The following is a 20,414-nucleotide window of genomic DNA, read 5'->3' as shown; positions in this document are numbered from 1 at the left end:
TTTTTTATTATGTGGAGTTTGATTTGAATTGATTTGAAATACAAAAAACTTCCATTCGTTGGGGTACCTCATGTGAAACCATTCAATGGTGAACCCCTTTTTGAAAATTTCCTACTTACGCTCTAGTTTTTATTTCATTATTTTTTTTGGGGCGCTCGTGAGAACCTTTAGAATTTCTGCTATTGAATAAGACTTTTGAGACCTTTTCAGTCGTTTATTTGTATGTTTTGAATACATATTTTCTTAATTGGGGGACTTACTTAAAAGCAGCTTTAGTTGAGGGCAGCAGTTGCTTTTATTCAAACGGCATTGGCATTGTTCTCTTTGTGAGGGCGGGGGGCGGCAGAACAATTGTCCGTCCACTGACAATTGTGTTTTTGGTATATATATAGGGAGAGGGAGCATTGTTCATTGATATATTGAGGCCCTATAAAAACCGTTCGATCGAATTTATCAATTGAATATATCATTTTAATTAGCAATATGAAAGTTTCTTGCCTCGTGCTGGTGTTGGCCATCGTCTCTGTAGCCACTTTTTGTGAAGGAGTTGGTCGCGGTGGAAGCAACAGTGTCACCTGGGGAGCTCGTAAATATCGGGATACACTTTTGAGCAGAGAAATAATAACCGTAAAGTCTAGATTTCTGCGAGTTGTGACCCATGATTATGTATTCAGGCAAAAGGTTAGTTAGACATGCATACTTTAAAATTTTGGCATTTGCAATTATCATTTTATTCACAATAATCAAACAGTGGCCCCGTACCATCACCCAAATTGTGGTTACCGATCAGATACGAAACGGCGAAGGGGGCTATGCCACTTTGGTAGGTGGCGGACCAATGGCCACATATGCCAAAATCCATTTCAAGAGCCAACGTAACAATGGTTTCAGTTTCATTGTGGACATCTACGGCCAATAGACTTAATGAAAAACATAACAAAAAAAAAAAACAATAGTTGTTTGTTTTAATTAACAACAAAATAACAATAATATCTTTTCATCAAATTGATATATAAGTATATATATTTACTATTTTATCTGATTCGCTGCTGCCATCTGTGTTTATTATGTTTTTGGTAATTGTTTATTTGTTTATTTGCATTGTTAGCATTTGCATTTCGATTCTCCAATCGAGCATATAAATGTATCTTCTGCTGCAATACACAGTGATGACTACCCTAACACAAATGAGTATAAGCGAATTATGTTGATGTTTATTTTGTAGAGTATTAAATGAAGTTATTCCTCATTTCAAAACATACATCAACTTAGAAGAAATATCTTCCATTTGTTATTTTATTTTACAAAAACTTCTATCTATATTAAAGAATGGTTATTGGTTAGCTTATTAAGATTTAACCGATTTATTGTATTGCTATATCATTTTTAGGGTATCTAAACTTAATGACACTGATGTCAGCTTATAATTTTTTTTTTTTTGTGGTTATTGCTGCAATGGTTGCTGCCGTAATTACAGCCCATTAAACTGAAAGAGACAGCCGCAAATTTTTGGTTTTGCCAAATGTTTCTTTGGGCCCTTTTAGCATTTACCAAAATATCAGGCACTTCGATTAGGCCTCGGCCACCTAAAAGTCAAACAAAATCCAATCAATGTTACATATACACAAAATCTACATATACATATGCAAATTGGTGGTGGGGAGAATACACATATATAAAATTTAATGTATTGGCTCCCCCCCATTCATGTATGAAATGAGTTGGAGTTTATGGTAGAGGACACGAGATGGCGGAGGAGCAGGAGCAGGCAACAGAAATCCATTGATGCGAATTAAAATTTTAAGTATGCCTTCAAAGCAACAGACAGTCAGGGTAGGGCCGGGGCAGGGCAGGGCAGGGCAAAATGGGCGCGTTCTATTAACGCCTGTTTTAAAGGCCTGGGTAATAAAAGGATTTGAATGGTTCTGGAATATGTTCATCATTTACAATGTTGCCAATGCCATAATGGTCGTTTGGGGTGCCATTTCGATGCAAATTTTGTGTTATTTCTGTTTTGTTATATTCATTCAAGTTCACTCAGGTGTCGTTTGCAGGTGCAGATCAGATTGAGGTTGAGGTCATGCCAAAGACAAAAGGCACACAGGACGAGGCAAGAAAAGGAAAGTGTAAAAGCGATATGAAAGCTGACATTATGTCAACTTCAGTTGCCTTTTAGCAAGTTGGCCTTGATTGGCAGGGAAAAACTTTGCACCTAAAACTCTTTCTTTCTTTCTCTATGGCAATTTTTGGGACTACCTGACACGCACATTTTGTAGAATGAATGCATTTTGCATTCAGGCCCTTTATCATGCTTTACCTGTCCTAGCACACACACACTCACACACACACACATTGTCTGGGCTAAGAGGCAGAGGAGCAGAAGCTTACACCGGTGAGAGTCATACATTATGCAGGTTGTTTGTTATCGTTCGATAAAAGTGTAAATTATGGGAAAGTTGCCAAGCTGCCAATACCTTCAGGAATTTATACTCACCTCTCACACCTTCTTCTGAACCGCCTTCTTAAGCTTTAACCACTCAATTGGCAGTTGCAGTCGCTTAAATGTGTGTGTGTGTGTGTGTGTGCTCGTATGTACTTTTATACCCTTATGAAAACGGGTATAAACTTTAAATCTTGTAACTTTTTTATAAAACGATCATTGCTTTTGTGGGAATTGATTTTAGCTATTGTTTTCGATAACAATTTTCTTTTGATCTATCGAAAAAAACCTATCGCCATTTATATTTCCAAATCAAAGATTGATGGAAAAATACTCTTTTTCTATACTCCTTTACAATCAGTCTTTTGTGGATTTTTTCTTTAAGTAAATTGCTTAACAAAGTTCATTAAACATAAATTACTTGAAATTTCAAAAAGAAATTCTCGAAAGCCTCAATACAAATATAAACGGCATATGTTCAATCTGACCATAGGCGATTTCACTTTGATGATGAAATTGAAAAGAAACTTTTCAATGGCTCACTCAAGTGAGCCACTCTCGGACGGCTCTCTGGATACACACAGTGCGGCATATCAATGCAACTGGAGGGTACTGCAAAAAAAAAAAAAAAGAAATTCCCCAACCCACTCTGAATTCTTCTCCCACTTTTTATTGCCTCCATTGCATCACAAAAGACGGCATCAAGTTGGTCGAGATATTGCCTCGGTATCCGTATCCGTCTCCATCTACGTCTTCATCGTGTTCATTTCACAGGCAATTTTGTGCGTTTTTTTTCCACTGGAAAGTGGATGTGTGTGTGTGTGTGTTTGTCTTTGTTCACTTTTTGAGAAAGTGTGAAAACGGATTTCAGTTTTGTAGCTCTCTCCCCTTTCTACACCCCCACAAGACTTTTTGTTTTTCAATTGCTTCGCATTTTGCCATATTTGCTGCAATTGTTTTCGTTTCACCGGGAGAATGCAATTGTTGCCATAGCTATGTAGCTAAACATCTGTACGTATGTACATACATACATACATACACATATGTCCATGTGTACCCACAATACGGTAAATTTCCGGCTTAAGTTTGACTCGTTCAGCTGCAGGCTTTAGCTATAGTACAGTTATGATGCCCTCCTTTTGCCCCCCCAATTGTCTTATCAGCTGGTCTTGTTGAAGAGCGTAAAGGAGGAGGAGGAGGAGGAGAAAAAACACGACATGCTGTTAGCTTGTTATGTGCAGTCGGCAGACTCTTTCACACACACATACACAACATCCCATTCTATGTCTCTCTCTCTCTCGGGATCCCCCTTCGTTTCGTTTTGTACCGTTTCGTTTCGTTACCTCCATTTCTTATGCTTATCAAGCTTTTTCTAGCTATAGCTAACAAACGAGAACACACACACACACAGACACACATAGATGTAAATCCACTTGGAATAAACCAGGTGTGTTTGTGTGTCTGTGTGATTGCCTACAGTTGTTTTTCCGGCCAACAAGTTCTATACTTAAACGCCTTTGCTTTTCACTACCATTTAAGCCAATGAATAAATACTTTGAGCTTTTGAAAAAAGTGGAATTTTATTTTAAATGATTTATGTGAAAGCATTTAAAAGCAACAGGATACACTGATAGAAATATTTTATTTTTTTAAAAAATCATAGATTAGTAAAATCAAAAATCAATTGTTTATTGATAAACCGATGTGTATAGATTTTGAGAAATATAAATTGAAAAGCTTTGGCTTAAAGCAGTATGCAAATTTGTTTCAAAGTGAGTTTATAAGTCTTCTGGGGATAATCGACACTAAAGTTTTATACTTGTTTCTTTAAATGTTAAGCAAAAGTAATTGAAACAAAGTAGTTAAATAAATTTAAGAACTTGCAGAGAGTTTTCATGATTAAGACTAATTTGTTCATAACTTTTCGGCATACAACACAATTTTTATGAAATTTATGAATTTGCTTAAGCCACTTAACACATTTACAGGTGTAAGCAGATAAAAAAGGATTTTGTTAAAGGCTTTTCAAGCCTTAAAAGTCCCATTTCTTCCTAAAAGGAAGATTAATTCAATTCTAAGAATCCAAAAAAATTTCGCACCAAGTGTAAAACCTTCCAAGTTTACTATTAGACTGAAAAACAAATACTTTTTACTGCAATTTTTATGAAATTTATTTTAATGTTAAATTATTTAAACGAATTCATGAAATCATGTTTACAAATTAGGTATTCAATTTGTCTATGCGAGTAAAAACTTTTTGTTTTCATTCGCAGTATTTTAAATACACAGTGAAATACTTTGTTGCAACGAAGTATTTCTCATATGGAATCTGCATAATTAACTCCTGATGAGTTTGTTCATATTTTCCAGAATGGCTTTGTCATTCAACGAATTCCACAAGAATTTGATCAGTAAATTTCAAGGAAGAAAGATCAGACCTTAAAGAGCCTTTTGTTGAATAAATTGTTAGTCTTGCGTATTATTTCTTCTTAATTAAAATTGAACACAGAACAATTTTTGAATTAAACAAAAGCATTTATTTTTTTCGAATTTATAATTCATTATAATTTTCATTGCGGTTTGAAGATGAAGGAACTATTTATCATAAGTAACATAAGGAACATTTTCCGACTCTATAAAGTATATATGTATTTATATTCTTGATTAGTAGTATATAAGCACATACGAGTGAATCTCATCGGCAGTCAGTGCTAAAACCACCAAATTCGGCATGTAGACTCGTGTAGTATGTATGGTGATCAAGTTTGTTTAAAACATAATACGAGCGCAGATAGTTGTTGGTCAAAAGTTATGCCACGCCCACTTCGCAAGGTCTAACAAATCTAAAGCCACCAAATTTGCTATGAAGATCGACTAGAACTATTAGTACACTTCCGCCACCATTTTTTTAGGAAGTAACCGATTTACTCTCAAAATTTTTTAACAAACGAACTGAAATTTATAAACCTATCATTCATCGTTTAAAATATTTTTTCACTTGATGCACGGTATACCACAGTCGTCGAGGCAACTCACTTACTTCATTTCTTATTCAAAATGTCACTGAATTAACACTGTTGCCCCCATTGCATGTATTTTGTATTCAATCAATTCGAAATATTAAAAAACGCAATAAAGCCAACAGAACTTTGACTGAATGTTAATACAAATATGTATATATACATTTAGGTATTTTTATTAATTTTCTTTTTTTTTTAATGGTCTCAAATAAGTCTTAAAATAGAAAGATGTAAATAGATAGAAGAAAATCATTCCTTGCATCATATTTACATAAAGCATAACATGTGGTACTCTACAATCCGGGCGGGAAAATACTCTCACATAGAACGAATAGAAGAAAAGGATTACAAACTGAACAATCTGTGTCAGTGTAATATATTTCTTCCACCAAATGCTTGCCTTAACTCCAGGATATTCAGCCGAGAGGTAGTAATAGAAGTACATGATTATGTGAACGAAACTATTGAGCAGGCCGAGCATATTCAAGTGTCCGCCAGTACCAAATGCACGGCTCAATGTATATCCGCCGGCTACCATAAAAACGTGATGATAGACATGCAAAAATGTCACCTGTTTGTAGCTCTTGCGTAGTATGAAGAACACCGTGTCCATGAGATCGAGAATTTTGTTGAATATGAAGGCAAAATGCACAGATCGCTCCAAAGTCTTTCGCTCATGACCTTGTGGAAAGGTTTCCATGCAATGTAGATCACATATACCTACAATGATTATATAATAGAAGGTCTGCAAATTGAATCATATACTAAATAATAATTTGTATAATTAATATCTCAGACTCACAACTCCAAAGCAAATGGCATTGTACAAGACCTGTAGGAGGTTGTAGACCCGTAAAACTCTTTTAAGTTTATATGGTTGACGATTTTCCATATAAATTCTGCCCACTTTCAGCACAAATATTAGATATGAACTCAGTATCAACAAAATTGGCCATGGTGAGTCCAACAAAGGCAATGGATTGGGATCTACACAAATATAACGCTTGATTTAGAAAAGTTTTTAATTTCTTGCCTCACTTCACCTGCTTGTGGTATATACAAAAAATTTAACATTTCGTAGAATATGGCGAATGTGATCGTCCAAATGATTTCAATAGACTGATTGGAAATGCACTCTGCTTAATTATTGGCTTGTTTCAGTGAGTTGATTATACGATTTTTGAACCTCTTTAGCCCCTAGTGAGATCATAATTTGCAGTCTGTTTCCAATCGCAATTCGCTAATGAAATGCGAAGTATTCGGACGACTAATCTATTTATTCACTTGCCCTTGGGACATTTAATGTAATTCTTATAATATTGTCTTACCTTCAATTTGTTTATGTTTGAAACACTATTATTGAGGTAGAGCAGTACCAAAATACGTGAATTAGTCAAAGGGGATCAAAGATCAACACGTGAAGAACTTTAATCAACTGTTATTCGGTGAATGTACTTCTCTCAAGACAAATTTTCATTCATTTTCATTCACTAATGAATCCCCTAACATTGACGCATATATATCTTCTTCTAGGTCCTTAGCCGCTCGAATGTTAGGACTTCTAGATGCATATTTTAATTATCTATATATCACAGATCTATAGGTAAAACAGAAAGTTCAGTTGTTTCATATATGGTTTTTCTCGAAAATTTGTTTGCCTATTTCTAGGCTGCAAATATAGAGCATTCTTAGAATTTGGATATCATTTATAATTTACACAAAAGGCGCAATACAGAGGGCACAGGTACTGTCTAAACAATATTGTTGACAATATGAAATATTATACTGGATTCATAGTTTATAGGCCTTTGGTATCCTCGACTCAATTTGGTCAAGTAGAAGCGGGGATAAAAAATAACTAACTGAAACTACAAAAGTTAATTGTTTATGAAGTCCGAAACCAAGTTTTGGATATTTTAGTTGTCGATTAGTTATTGTAATGTAAATAATTCTGTGTCACATTCTATTTATTCCCATGGTCGTATTTTTCAAAATGCTTTACAAATATTACCTCTACCTTTGAGTTTCTATTGTCTATTATTGAAATAGAGCAGTACAGAACTACGTCTGAAAATAAAAAATAAATATAATTTGTTTAAATGCTACGATCGCTATTACGAATACGAATGTTTATTGACCTAGGTAATATGTACTAAAATTGTATTTGTTTATAAAACCCATAGACAATAACAAATGCCAAATTGACGTTAATGAGTAAAAGTCATAGATTATGTCATTTACGATGCATTGGAAAAACAAGACGGCAAATTTGCAATGACGTTGTTGAAAACAACAACGACTATTCCAAAGGTTTATATAAATAATTCAAAGTTTCTAATTAAGTGAAATGTATTTGTGTCTCTTACGTTTTCTTCGACTTTGATAGCATATAAGTTCTTATATAGAAATTACTAAACATAGTGATCAAGAAGATTCCTGCTCCAATAAATCCATTGATTAGATGTGGATTTATATAGCAGTCCTCCTGCTGTAATGTCCAGAAGATATGGATCAGCACGCTTATAAATTGAACCATCTGCAAAATGGTTATGTATTTTTTCCACCACAGGCTTTTGCTTAAATTGGGATACTGTGATGCCAGATAGTAGTAGCCATACATGAGGGTATGAACAAAAGTGTTGGCCGTGGACACAGTAACCGGCAAGCCGCCATAGCCATTGACTCGCATAGTTAAATAGGCGGCCATTGGCATCGCTGCATGATGAACAATGTGCAGAATTGTGATTTGTTTGTATTTCTTGCGCAGGATGAAGAATATTGTATCCAAGAAATCAAAATATTTGTTAATGTAGTAGGCATATCCGATAAAACGTTCCCAATTTTTCACACCGTGATCCAAGGGCGATGGAACCATGCAACTGAACTTGTAGGGTTTGTAAACCACCAAACATGTCACCATCTAAAAACGAAAGCGAAATAATGACATTTATAGTAATAGTATATTAAACCGATCTCCGATCTTACCATTAAAAACATGAGCGCATTGTAGGCCACTTGAAACAGATTGTAAAACTTAAGAATGCCACGTAATTGATAAGGTTGTCGATTTTCCATAAACCGTCTGCCAAGTTTTAGGATAAACAATAAGTAAAGGCCCGTTATGATTGAAACAGGACCTATGCCATGCATCAAGGGCAGATTCAGTGGATCTGGAATCGATTGGTAATTGTGAATTATTTGTATTTTTAATCCTTTCAAGACTCTTTACCTGCATGAGGTATATTAATAATGTCCAACATTGCCCAGCTGTTGCAATTTACTAACTAAATTCGTGTACGATTTTCCCTTGAGTCTAATACGAAAAGAATTTGAATTAGAATTCGATGGGTTTTTAAGAGTGCATTTTAGTACTATGCAAATTGTATATAAATGTTCACCCTTTATACATATATATTATGTATTTGGATGTAAATAGGAAGTCGGAAACGTCACGATGAAATCGATTGTTGTTTTTCGCTTTGGTTCGTAAGAAGACAGAAAATATGTAAATTATTTTTGGTTCCGAAAAGTACTTTTAATTCCATTATGTGTGCTGTTTTTCCCACATAACACTTAGTTGCATTTAGTTTTTTTTTTTGACGATAACATATAGAAATCATTTTTACCAATTGGTTCGATTCTGAGATATGTTCTTATAGTATAGGTAATTTCTAACCAATAGTTAAAAATCTGAGAGACTGCAGAGCAAGAGTTAGTTATATGAAAGAAATACTGCAGTACTGAGATCGAAATGATCAAAAATTCCAATAACTGAGTACTTTATGAGACAAATCTTTTTGTCGCATGAACCGAAATTCCACCATTGTTACGAACACGAGCCTTTTTTTTTTTACCCACCCAACCTTGTAAAACCTTAGGAATCTCTATGCCGTACTTACAGTTTGTAGAGTCCAATCCAGTCAGCAGGCCTGATGATGGGTGGAGCACTAGAGGCTGTTAAAATTATTAAGAAGGGTGGCACCAAAATATAACTTGCTTCTCGTTACCAACGTTATGACTTTTAGAACCTACTATATAGAAATTTAATTATAAATTTTACGCATATAAATTTGAACACATGTTTGTACGATACTTAAAGGAAAAGAACGGCTTTTTGTGGGCCCACTACGTGCTTGGGGTGAGGTGATGGGTTTCGAATCTGCAGCAACGTCTTCCCACCAGAAAACTCCAATTTTCGTTTGCGAGGGGCTATCACGTATCGTAAATTGAAACATCCACTCCATCGAGGGTTCGCTTAGGAATTAGGCTGGCTGGTTACGCTCCACTCAACGATATGTGTGCGCACTTAAGGCCAAATAGCTCTCCAACTATTTTTCCTCTGGTCAGTTCATGGACCAAGTCGACATTTAATTCGTCGTAGTCCCAAAATTCCGACCTGAAACCATGGATTGAGTCGTCGTCTGGCAATGGTCGCTCTGGCCTTATAGTGGGTACGCACTTGCATTTAACGGAGGCAAGGCAGCGCTGGCAGTGGCGTATTATTTTCGTGGATGTTCCTTAATTATAGTTGAAACTTGAAAAAAAGAGACGTGGACTTATCCACGAAGGTACCGGAGTGTTGTGTCACTCCACGTGCATTTCGCGTTCTCCCTCCTCTTATTCGCACGACTGCACTATAGCTCAGACCATTCTAGACTCTCCGCGCACTATTCAAGCTCAATTTTTGGGCACTTCTCTAGTATGGAAATTTTTGGGCACTTCTATGGAAGTGTGTGTAAGTGTAAGCTCGGTTCCAAAATAAAAAGCTCAAGGTCAATTCGCCGTAGAAATAGTGTATGTCAAATATATTCGTCTAGCTAACAGATTTATAAAATTTAATGTTTGAAACAGCGCATCCTCACACAATATTATTAATCATTTACAAAATATTGTTTACAATTGTTTTAAGTGCCAGCTAAAACTTTTGTATTTTGCGATTAATTTCCTCTTTTTCCCAAAACGACGTGATTTTTTTCAGTAGCTTCTTCAAAAGAAACCACTGTGCGTACTAAGCACGATTTTTTGCCCATCATTGCCAACTAAAAAAGTAAAGGGTACTTTGGATTGCATAAGATCAGTTAATAGTATGTGCATAATCAACATTGTAGACAAAGTGCTATTTTTAGAATTCGAATTTTGCAACTACGTATATAAATGATAATTCAGTTAAAATTGCATTTTAGGGTGACTCAAAAGAGCTTTTGTGCCACTTTTAGTCTGCATGGAAAGACATGGGCTTAATAGACAAAAGGATGCAACTCAACTCTAGGACACTGCCGCTAACTAATCACCAATCTTCGGTTCTCCCTTAAATTGTAGGATCTTTCTCAATCGTGAGGGCATTGCTTATTTGACTCAGAAATGAAATTAGGAACCCAAAATCCCAGACAATCGGCGCCTCAGGCGGTTGAAAAAGTGTTATCCTGTGAAATTGCCCTTAAGGGCAAATGGGGTCTTAAGACCAGAGATGGTCTGATGAGCTCTTCCCGAAAACATGATGATTATGTAATCTTTAAATAAATAAGATTCCAAATAATATTAGTATATTATAAAATTTGTATTTTCTTATTTTTATTTCGATTTTGAAAAAACATAAGTTCTTATATAGAAATTGCTAAACATGGCAATCAAAAATATTCCTGATGCAATGAATACATTGATCATATTATTACTTACATTGCAGTCCTCTTGTTGCAATGTCCAAAAGATGTGGCTAAGTCCGAGAATGAACTGGACGATCTGCAGTCTGGTTATATATTTTTTCCACCCAATACTTTTGCTTAAGTTAGGGTTCTGTGATGCCAGATAGTAGTAGCTATACATGACCGCATGAACAAAAGTGTTGAGTATAACAAAACTCACTGGCAAGCCTCCATAGCCTATCATTCGCAGCGTTAAATACGAGATTATTGGCATTGCTGCATGATGAGTAATGTGAAGAATGGTGATTTGTTTGTATTTCTTGCGCAGCACAAAGAATATTGTGTCCAAGAAGTCGATGTATTTGTTAATGTAGTAGGCATATCCGAGAATACGTTCCCATTTTTTTCCGTCATGCTCCAAGGGTAAAGGAGCCATACAACTAAATTTATAGGGTTTGTAAATCATAATCACTGACACTGCCTGCAAATGCAAAATTATCAAAAATATACTCTTGTTCTATGAGTAAAAGCGTTCTTAGATTTTACCATTAAGAAAATCATGCCATTGTAGGCCACTTGAAATAGATTGTAAAACTTAAGAATTTCACGCAATTGATAAGGTTGACGTTTTTCCATAAACCATCTGCCTAGTCTTAGGATAAAGACTAGATATAGGCCTGTTATGATGGAGACAGGACCAATGCCTTGAATCATGGGCAAATTCAATGGATCTGGAAGTTATATAAATTGATACATGTGTATATTAAAATAGAGTATCTAGATTTTTTAAAAGTTTTCTCACCTGCATGAGGTATATTGAAAATTTCCAACATTCTTCAGCCGTTGCAATTTTTGAACTAAAGTCGTGTACGATTTTCGATCAGGTCTAATATGAAATGAAAGTGAATTAGAATTTTAATTCGATGGATTTAAAATTTGCAACTTAGCACTATGCAAATTGTATATAAATATTCACACTTTATAAGTGTTCTATGTACTTCGACTTGAATAGGGAGTAGGCAAGTTCACAGTGGAATCGATTTCTGTTGCTCTATTGTTTTGGTCCTGAGCACGCCGTTGGCAAAAATATAAAAAAAAATTTACTTATGTTATTATTGAGGTAAAATGAACTTTTTACACAGATGGAAATGATATTTAATATATTAACTTGATAAAAATTAATAGGCTGAATGCAAACAGAAATTTAGTGTTCCCTCATAAATTAAATATTTTATATTATTAATGATCTATTAATGATCTAGTAGTTTTTTAATAATGCATAGGTAAAAAGGGAACATTTTTAAAACTTGACCCCAAACTCGGTCAAATCCGCCACTGTGCATTCTTAGATCGATTTATGATATATAGAAAATATTCTTGCCTACTTTTAGTCAAGTTTAGTATTAGTAGCCTACTTTTAGGCAAGTTTAGTATTAGGAAATTTTAGGAATTGTCAAATAATGGAGAAAGAATGATCAAATATGTAAGTACTTCAAATGGATGTTCCCATATTTGCTATCTCAAATTAATTAATTAATTGTATTAGTCTAAATAATAACACAAACATTTATGATTCGTGTATTAGAGACAACTCTAAACCAAAATTCTGGTCAAATTTTATTAAATTTATCTTTTGCATATTAACAAATATCGTTGTTAATGAAATCCAAAATTCACTCATCGTGTTTGTTTTTGAACTTGAATTTATTTCTTTATTAAATTTACTTACTTCATCTTGCCTTACTTTATGTAATTTTTATTAATTTACATTTGCCTTCACTTTGAATTTGTCTGAAATACTATTTTTTTGGGGTAAAGCAGTGACAAACTAAGGGAAACTCGGGAAACTCATGAAGAACTTAAAATATCTATAATTTGGCAATGTGTTTCATTCACTCCAAGAGGTTTTATCGATGGGATGTCCTACTAAATCGATTGAAAGTTCATGTATATAAATAAATTATAATAATTTGTTATCCGATTGTGAGCAAAATATCAAGGGGTTAATTTAATAACAATTCCAGTTAATGGATACAAAATAAAATTTTATATTGTTATTTGTTCTTTGACTTTAAAAGAACGTATGTTCTTATATAGAAATTACTGAACATGGCAATTAAAAATATTCCGGCTGCAATATATCCATTAATTAGATGTTTATTTACATAGCAGTCCTCCTGTTGTAATGTCCAAAAGATGTGGATAAGTATGCCAATGAACTGAGCTAACTGCAACTTGGTTATATATTTTTTCCACCACAGAATCTTGCTTGAATTAGGATATTGTGAAGACAGATAGTAGTAGCTATACATTAGGGTATGGACAAAGGTGTTGGCCATGCAAACAACTGCCGGCATGCCGCCATAGCCATTGACTCGCAGGGTTAAGTACGACGCAATGGGCATCGCTGCATGATGGACAATGTGCAGAATTGTGATTTGTTTGTATTTCTTGCGCAGGACGAAGAATATTGTATCCAAGAAGTCGATGTACTTGTTAATGTAATAGGTGTATCCTAGAAAATATTCCCAATGTTTTGCCTCGTGATCCAAGGGTAAAGGAGCCAAACAACTAAATCTGTAGGGTCTGTAGGATAATATAATAGTCACAGCCTGAAACGAAAAGCAAAATAATCAGTTTAAGACCTAAGTTCTCCATGTTGAAGTCCAACTCACAGTAAGCACATATATGCCATTGTAGGCAACTTGAAAGAGATTGTAAAACTTAAGAATGCCACGCAATTGATAAGGTTGTCGCTTTTCCATAAACCATCTGCCTAGTTTTAGGATAAAGACTAGGTAAAGGCCCGTTATGATTAGAGGGAAGCCAAAACCTTGTGTTAAAGGCAGATTAATGGGATCTGAAAATAAAATCACTTGATTATCCTTTTAAGATTGTAGATCCTTTTGAGAGTGCTCACCTGCATGAGGTATGTTGAGAATGTCCAACATATTTCGTTCGTTGTAATTCATTGACTAAATTCGTGTGCCTGATCGTACGAAATTAAACTTAGATTCACTTAAATCATTTTATTTATATGTTAATTAGGTTTAGCATAAAAGTAATTCTATTTTATATGCCTCAACTAAATTCTTTATTTTGTAGGCTCCAAAAGCCTAAAATGTAAAATATTTTTTTGTAAATGTTTTCGTGCGGATTCAACCTTGGGGGTCATGGCTGCACAATTTAAAACTGGAAATTCTGGATGTTCTATTTTGGATTTTTATGCGCGATTTTGAGCTTTGAAAACAGTCCCAAATACAGTACATACAAAGTGTTTTGGATTGAAAATTTATCAAGAATCAATGCCCACTTATAGGTTGAAAAAAAGAGGATCCAATTTTTTGAATTTTTTGTTTTGTTTTAAGCAAAGAGCGCGAATTTTGGAAGTAAACTTTAATTATTTATAAACGTTGTTGTTATTTTCTTTTACATACTAAAATGGTAAAAGGCTGAAATTTTTATTTATTTTTTTGTGTCTGCGTTTGTAATGTTTCTAGCATTCTTCCGATGACTTTGAGCAATAGGGAAGTAAGCTGCTGTAACTATAACTTGTGTTTTATGTATCCGATGCGAATGAAATTCTGGGACATCATGTTTTACATTGAACACTATCTCAATTTTTAATTTCATAAAAATACGCCAACTCTATCAACGATTTTTCTAATTACCATTAATTGACTTAGTAAAATGTGGTAAAAACACAAAGGTAATAAAAACCTTAAATACGAAATTTTATTCGGCAAATCTCGATTGGTCAAAAATATATACACTTGATGGGGTCGGAAACTTTACAAACAACCTACCAAATAAATGAAACACCCTGGAAGAGTAAAAAAAGTTTGATTTTTTCGTCCTCTGCTATATTCAAAATTATTGCCGACGTTACAAAACTGTTATCTTAGTTTTTTACTTTTTCTTAGACTTTGAAAGCATATAGGTTCTTACATAAAAATTACTAAACATTGTGATCAAGAAGATTCCTGCTCCAATAAATCCATTGATTAGATGTGGATTTATATAGCAGTCCTCCTGCTGTAATGTCCAGAATATGTGGATCAGCACGCTTATAAATTGAGCCATCTGCAAAATGGTTATGTATTTCTTCCACCACAGATTCTGGCTCAAATCGGGATACTGTGATGCCAGATAGTAATAGCTATACATGACGGTATGAACAAAAGTGTTGGCCGTGGAAACAGTCACCGGTAAGCCGCCATAGCCATTGATTCGCATAGTTAAATAGGCGGCCAGTGGCATCGCTGCATGATGGACAATGTGAAGAATTGTGATTTGTTTGTATTTCTTGCGCAGGATAAAGAATATTGTGTCCAAAAAATCAAAGTATTTGTTAATGTAGTAGGCATATCCGATAAAACGTTCCCAATTTTTCGCACCGTGATCCAAGGGCGATGGAACCATGCAACTGAACTTGTAGGGTTTGTAAACCACCAGGCATAACACCATCTAAAAACGAAAGCAAAATAATGACGCCTTTGGTAATAGTGTAGAAGCGATCTCCGATCTTACCATTAAAACCATGATCGCATTGTAGGCCACTTGAAAGAGATTGTAATACTTAAGAATGCCACGCAATTGATATGGTTGACGTTTTTCCATAAACCATCTGCCTAGTTTAAGGATAAAGACTAGGTAAAGCCCCGTTATGATTAAGACGGGTCCATAACCTTGCATCAAGGGCAGATTCAATGGATCTGCAAGTAAAATCAATTTATTATTTATGTATGTTTTAAATCCTTTTGAACACTTCCTACCTGCATGAGGTATATTAAAAACTTCCAACATTGTCGAGTCGTTGCAATTGAATGACTAAACTCACGAAATTCAATTAAAAACATTTGTAGAGCATTTGAACTCGAATTTCAATTAGTTTAAATTGTTTTATTTCTATGCTAATTAGGTGAAGCATTAACGAAATTCTCTTCTTATATTCTCTAACTAAATTCTTTATTTTGTGTGCTTAAAAATTAATGACGGCGACTTAATGTCAGAAGCATTAGAGGTCAAGACTGCTCAGTCTACACTGAACTGGAAATTTTTATGACAAATATTTTTATTAAGCTTTTATGTGTGATAAAATACACTGGCAGAATAGATTTAGGCATCTTAATAAAATATTAATATTAATCATATTGTTTTTATATTAATTCTTTATAAATATGTGACCTTTTATATTTTTTATAGATTCAGACGGACTCTGAAAAACGGCAACGCTATGAAATCAGCAATTGGAATTGCATTTGCCTTGGAACAGCCTGTTCTCAAAAATATCAAAAATCTTTGAATAAAGATTAAAAGATAATGGGCTTCCGTTTTATAACCTAGAATCGAAAGAGTTTAAACTTTAACTGAAACTGGAACTGCATTCGCAATTGTCTGATACTTAATTAGATAGAGCGGCAAGAAAATAACGAAGCAAATCAGTGAGAGGATACAAAAAAGGGGGGGCTCCTTAAGTGGGCTCCGGGCTCTGGGTGGCCCATAAATTTAAACCAAACCCAACTACCCACACATTGGTCTCTTGGTCAGTGGAAGAAGACGTGCAAAAGCAACGTGCTGGCCAATTAGTTGGCTGCAACCGCCAACGGCTATCATTTTGGGGCCTCAATTGAGCTCCTGCTCCCCCACAGAATCAACCTCAACTGACTGCCTCACTGATGACTGCCGCCAAAAGACGTGCGGGCAGTAGCACAAGCAGCAGCAGTAGCGGCAGCAATGAGCAGCAGCCCCTGCAGCAGCAGCAGCAGCTACAACAGCAACAACACTATCAAAATGCCGATCAGCAGTCGTCGCAGGCACATGAATACCAACATCTGCTGCAGCATCCTCATCACCATCTCAACCACTATAGCAGCAGCAGCAACAATGACCACCCACAGCAATACCATCAGAGACATCAGCAACAGCAGCAACACCACCAGCAACATCAGGCGACATTGCGCGATTGCTCTGTCAAATTGCCGCTGGATATTCTGTGAGTATTCCCTTTTTGACCCTCCTACCTTTGTCGCTCTGTTTCTGTCTCTCATTCAGTGTGCCACATAACAACAAGCCAACAAATCATTTAGGGTTACGATAAGAAATCCGTAAAAAAAAAGAGAAGAGAAAAACGTAGATATAAAAAGGTCCATTCCCCATTGAATTGTGACTGGGTACGGTTCGGTTCGTCAGTCGTTTGTCGGTTCGTCTTGGACAAAATGGCCGCACGTCTGGATGGTTTAATAAAATTTACATTTTAACAGCAGCAACACAAATGGAAATTGCATTAACTTTAACGGGAGGCCAATCGTTAACGTTTTGCTCATTTCGTTTCAATGTTTATATTATCATGTCTGACACTCTCTCTCCGTTTCTGTCTCTGGCAGTTTAAGCTGAATTAACAACTTTTGCCTATTCATTCAGTCTTTCATCCTCCATTCATTCATTCATTCATTCATTCATTCATTTATTCTAACAGAGACACAAATAAGATGGGAGTTTGTCTCTGTAGGATAATGGTGAAAATGCCACAGTTTTAAAGGCAACATCAACTATGCTGTTGCTGCCGTTCAGAGCCGTTTGTAGAGCTCAAAGCCTGTCAACTTAGATGCGTGACAGGCGACAGCTGAAACAACGGCGGCAACAGAAGAAGAAGCAGAAGCAGCAACAACTATTCGAAACAGGAAAATGAAAAACGGGGGAACGTGGTGCGTTTATGCAGATCGCCGTCAAGTGGCAGGCAGGCAGGCAAAAGGAAAAACAAGGGGGAGGGCGGTCGCAAAATGAGGCCAGTTCTCTGGCCCACTTCCTCCTTGTTACTGCAAATAACACCATCCTCTAGATGGAAAGGGGGGGCGTTATGTGGTAAACTTAAAGCATGTCGACTTCTTGTAGAGTTCTACTGAGGTTAAAGTGTGTGTGTGTGTATGTGTGCGAAAGCGCGCCACAAACTGAGTGAAGTGACTCCTGGCGGGCCTCCAGCCTTAGCCGTAGTGTGTCGTTACTTTTAACGAGGTGTCGCATGCGGCAACTAGATTGGAGGGGGGGGGGAAAAGACTGCCTGTTGCCACATGGTTTTTGTGCCCACATTTCTCGTCCTCGTCCTTATCCTCATCCTCAACTACGGCAAAGGTATATGAAAATGCACTTAACGGCAGGTCTAACTCTGTCTTCTGTCTCCCTGTTTTGCGGCATGCTGCAAATGAAGTCATCCATTAGACGAGTCCTAGCAATCCTCTCCTTACTCCTACCTCCACTTCTTCTTTCTCTTATGCTTGTAATAATCCGGGCTGTGTTTTACTGTGTGGTCTAAGCGGAAGCGTTTATAATGGAATTCGCTTAAGCACTGCCCCATAGACGAAGGCCGCAAGGCAAAAGTGTCGTTGAGCTAATTTCGCAACACCAATTCCAATGACGACAACGACGACAACAACAACAACGACAACGACGACAGCAGTCACGACAAGAGTGGTCGAAAGGCATCCATTAGTTTAATTGTCAAGCAGCTCTAATCTATTTCCTTTTTCCCCCTTTTCCTTTTGCAGATGGCTACCCAAATCGGCCATGCGTCCAGTGGGTCCTGACACATCGCACACGGATTGCATACTTGTTGTTGGTGTCTCCCGTCCAAAGTTGGCCGTTGTCTTTCTAACGGTTATGCTGATCTCACTGTTTCTCACCTTTCATGTGCTGTACGATAGTGCCGTCTACAATATACAGGCAGCACAGGCGGTACATGAGAGACATCGCCTCTCGTTGGCCGCCTCGGCATCAGCCTTGGCCTCACCGGCTTCGTCGTCGACGGGCCTGTCTTCGAATCATTTGCCTGTGTTTGTGAAACCTGTCACCAGTTCGAATCAACTGAGCCATCCCATGGTATTCCCTTCGAGTCGTGTGCATTTTCCTAAAACATCTCGTCGTTTGCCTCAGGTAAGTGTTGGAAGAGCAAAAAAAAAAAACACACTAATTGCTACAATTTTGTCATTACTTTTTATTTCCTGAATCGACACAATTTTGGTATCTCCTCTTTTTGTAGGCCCTCATAATTGGTGTGCGAAAATGTGGAACTAGGGCCCTACTCGAAATGTTGTATTTACATCCGCGCATCCAAAAGGCTGGTGGTGAAGTGCACTTTTTCGACCGAGACGAAAACTATCTAAAAGGTCTAGAATGGTATCGCAAAAAGATGCCCCACTCGTTTCGTGGCCAAATAACCATTGAGAAAAGTCCCAGCTACTTTGTATCCCCAGAGGTAAGTGAAATTGTTCTCTCTCTCTCACTTACTCACACTTTTTGCTTTGATGTCTAATTGGCAATTAGGTTTTGTGTGTATGTGTTGGTGTGTGTGTGTGTGTGTGTTAGCCTAGTTCCATTGCACATGCCTGACCGTAATTATTAATTAACTGGCTTTGGAGGTCGGTCGCCTACACTTTCTGCATCGCCAGCTGCCATCTATCAAATTAAAATGAAACGCTTGGCCATGTCCCAACCAATTTCCGTGTCCATGTCCGTACAAATTTCCCCCTCTCTCATCCAAAAAAAAAAAAGAAAAACCTGCCTGCTATAGAGATGGCTGAGCAATGTTAGAAAAGCGGAAATGTTTTGCAAATTCATTTGCCAAACGCCGTCATCTAACACCCAAGTGGATGAATGTTGTTTTTTTTGCTTTTTTTCTGGTCGGTCCTATCTATATTTATTGCCCGCAGAGTGTACCAGAAAAATTGGTTTTGCCTGATGCAATTTGTTTTTCGTAGTGGTGCCGCATCCATAGAGTGGCACTCAGATCCGGACCCATATATATTTTTTGGGGCCGCGACGTCGCTAAAGCCGGAAGTTGCATGTGTCATATGACGACACGGCAATATTTTATCCTGTTTGGTTTCAATTTTAACTGCTGTGCGTTGTGAGTTGCAGCAGAGTTTGCTCCATTTCAATTTGTTATGCACCTGACACGGCAAAAGGCAAATGCAATGCTTGTCCTTCGTCTCCTTCGCCTTCTACGTTGGCCAACGTCATTTTCTTGTCCTCTTTTTCGCATTCGTTGGTAAATCTTCATTAAGGTCGTTATTAATATTTATCGGCACACATCCGCTGACGTAAGGCGCCCGCGCTCAATAAACAGAGACCCCCAAACCTGACACATTAATGTGAGGGCCACAGCATTAAAGTTATTTTTGCCAAGATTTTCTTTTATTCAATTTCACTGGAATTATTATGTTTTCCATTAACCAGCTAAGCGTAACACGGCACTGTGGGCAATTAGGGCATTTATTTTGATGGCTTTCGAAATAAAATTTTTATAAATGCAACTAA

At 36.5% G+C, this 20,414-nt stretch overlaps 7 protein-coding genes across 8 annotated transcripts in view; 2 read left to right on the top strand and 5 right to left on the bottom strand.

Moving 5' to 3' along the window:
* Positions 1 to 20,414, top strand: part of LOC6638230 (heparan sulfate glucosamine 3-O-sulfotransferase 5) — a 56,463-nt gene that overhangs the window by 32,901 nt on the left and 3,148 nt on the right. Inside the window, exons 3-5 of the mRNA XM_002061424.4 lie at positions 16,308 to 17,097; positions 18,647 to 19,031; positions 19,138 to 19,353. Coding sequence (XP_002061460.1) covers positions 16,781 to 17,097; positions 18,647 to 19,031; positions 19,138 to 19,353 — 918 coding nt within the window. The 5' untranslated portion in view covers positions 16,308 to 16,780. The remainder of the gene's footprint in view (positions 1 to 16,307; positions 17,098 to 18,646; positions 19,032 to 19,137; positions 19,354 to 20,414) is intronic.
* On the top strand, positions 484 to 919 carry LOC6638174 (probable salivary secreted peptide). The gene is made up of 2 exons (XM_002061419.3): positions 484 to 681; positions 752 to 919. Exons 1-2 carry the CDS (start codon positions 484 to 486, stop codon positions 917 to 919), a joined length of 366 nt encoding a protein of 121 aa, XP_002061455.1.
* LOC6638175 (elongation of very long chain fatty acids protein F) lies at positions 5,619 to 6,554 on the bottom strand. Of its 2 annotated transcripts, none has more exons than XM_002061420.4 (3): positions 6,504 to 6,554; positions 6,263 to 6,447; positions 5,619 to 6,205 (listed from the first exon to the last, which is right to left on the bottom strand). In XM_002061420.4, the coding sequence occupies exons 1-3, from the start codon at positions 6,532 to 6,534 to the stop codon at positions 5,639 to 5,641; spliced, it is 783 nt and encodes a 260-aa protein (XP_002061456.2). In that variant the 5' UTR covers positions 6,535 to 6,554; the 3' UTR covers positions 5,619 to 5,638. The 2 variants fall into 2 exon arrangements, with proteins under 2 accessions (XP_002061456.2, XP_046865435.1); XM_047009479.1 differs by having other exon boundaries at positions 5,959 to 6,180.
* LOC6638227 (elongation of very long chain fatty acids protein F) lies at positions 7,792 to 8,748 on the bottom strand. The gene is made up of 3 exons (XM_002061421.4): positions 8,690 to 8,748; positions 8,446 to 8,630; positions 7,792 to 8,380 (listed from the first exon to the last, which is right to left on the bottom strand). The coding sequence occupies exons 1-3, from the start codon at positions 8,718 to 8,720 to the stop codon at positions 7,823 to 7,825; spliced, it is 774 nt and encodes a 257-aa protein (XP_002061457.2). The 5' UTR covers positions 8,721 to 8,748; the 3' UTR covers positions 7,792 to 7,822.
* On the bottom strand, positions 11,031 to 11,935 carry LOC111519023 (elongation of very long chain fatty acids protein F-like). The gene is made up of 3 exons (XM_023177602.2): positions 11,905 to 11,935; positions 11,649 to 11,833; positions 11,031 to 11,583 (listed from the first exon to the last, which is right to left on the bottom strand). The coding sequence occupies exons 1-3, from the start codon at positions 11,933 to 11,935 to the stop codon at positions 11,032 to 11,034; spliced, it is 768 nt and encodes a 255-aa protein (XP_023033370.1). The 3' UTR covers position 11,031.
* LOC6638229 (elongation of very long chain fatty acids protein F-like) lies at positions 13,157 to 14,053 on the bottom strand. The gene is made up of 4 exons (XM_023177606.1): positions 14,023 to 14,053; positions 13,778 to 13,962; positions 13,268 to 13,714; positions 13,157 to 13,171 (listed from the first exon to the last, which is right to left on the bottom strand). The coding sequence occupies exons 1-4, from the start codon at positions 14,051 to 14,053 to the stop codon at positions 13,157 to 13,159; spliced, it is 678 nt and encodes a 225-aa protein (XP_023033374.1).
* LOC26529704 (elongation of very long chain fatty acids protein F) lies at positions 15,012 to 15,908 on the bottom strand. The gene is made up of 3 exons (XM_015179283.1): positions 15,878 to 15,908; positions 15,633 to 15,817; positions 15,012 to 15,569 (listed from the first exon to the last, which is right to left on the bottom strand). Exons 1-3 carry the CDS (start codon positions 15,906 to 15,908, stop codon positions 15,012 to 15,014), a joined length of 774 nt encoding a protein of 257 aa, XP_015034769.1.

The sequence above is a fragment of the Drosophila willistoni genome, assembly GCF_018902025.1.
Source record: "Drosophila willistoni isolate 14030-0811.24 chromosome 2L unlocalized genomic scaffold, UCI_dwil_1.1 Seg139, whole genome shotgun sequence".
In the NCBI taxonomy this organism is placed as follows: domain Eukaryota; kingdom Metazoa; phylum Arthropoda; class Insecta; order Diptera; family Drosophilidae; genus Drosophila; species Drosophila willistoni.
Note: the sequence above shows the minus strand (reverse complement) of the source record. Positions and strands in the feature narration are given on the sequence as shown.

Coding starts and splice junctions, on each gene's coding strand:
- LOC6638174 (XM_002061419.3), top strand. CDS start 484: ATGAAAGTTTCTTGCCTCGTGCTGGTGTTGGCCATCGTCTCTGTAGCC. Junction 682..751: donor ATTATGTATTCAGGCAAAAG/GTTAGTTAGACA, acceptor ATAATCAAACAG/TGGCCCCGTACCATCACCCA.
- LOC6638175 (XM_002061420.4), bottom strand. CDS start 6,534: ATGTTAAATTTTTTGTATATACCACAAGCAG. Junction 6,448..6,503: donor TTTGTATATACCACAAGCAG/GTGAAGTGAGGC, acceptor ATATTTGTGTAG/ATCCCAATCCATTGCCTTTG. Junction 6,206..6,262: donor ATGCCATTTGCTTTGGAGTT/GTGAGTCTGAGA, acceptor TTCAATTTGCAG/ACCTTCTATTATATAATCAT.
- LOC6638227 (XM_002061421.4), bottom strand. CDS start 8,720: ATGTTGGACATTATTAATATACCTCATGCAG. Junction 8,631..8,689: donor TATTAATATACCTCATGCAG/GTAAAGAGTCTT, acceptor AATCGATTCCAG/ATCCACTGAATCTGCCCTTG. Junction 8,381..8,445: donor ATGCGCTCATGTTTTTAATG/GTAAGATCGGAG, acceptor TTTCGTTTTTAG/ATGGTGACATGTTTGGTGGT.
- LOC111519023 (XM_023177602.2), bottom strand. CDS start 11,935: ATGTTGGAAATTTTCAATATACCTCATGCAG. Junction 11,834..11,904: donor TTTCAATATACCTCATGCAG/GTGAGAAAACTT, acceptor TATAACTTCCAG/ATCCATTGAATTTGCCCATG. Junction 11,584..11,648: donor ATGGCATGATTTTCTTAATG/GTAAAATCTAAG, acceptor TTGCATTTGCAG/GCAGTGTCAGTGATTATGAT.
- LOC6638229 (XM_023177606.1), bottom strand. CDS start 14,053: ATGTTGGACATTCTCAACATACCTCATGCAG. Junction 13,963..14,022: donor TCTCAACATACCTCATGCAG/GTGAGCACTCTC, acceptor TTTTATTTTCAG/ATCCCATTAATCTGCCTTTA. Junction 13,715..13,777: donor ATGGCATATATGTGCTTACT/GTGAGTTGGACT, acceptor TTTTCGTTTCAG/GCTGTGACTATTATATTATC.
- LOC26529704 (XM_015179283.1), bottom strand. CDS start 15,908: ATGTTGGAAGTTTTTAATATACCTCATGCAG. Junction 15,818..15,877: donor TTTTAATATACCTCATGCAG/GTAGGAAGTGTT, acceptor TTTTACTTGCAG/ATCCATTGAATCTGCCCTTG. Junction 15,570..15,632: donor ATGCGATCATGGTTTTAATG/GTAAGATCGGAG, acceptor TTTCGTTTTTAG/ATGGTGTTATGCCTGGTGGT.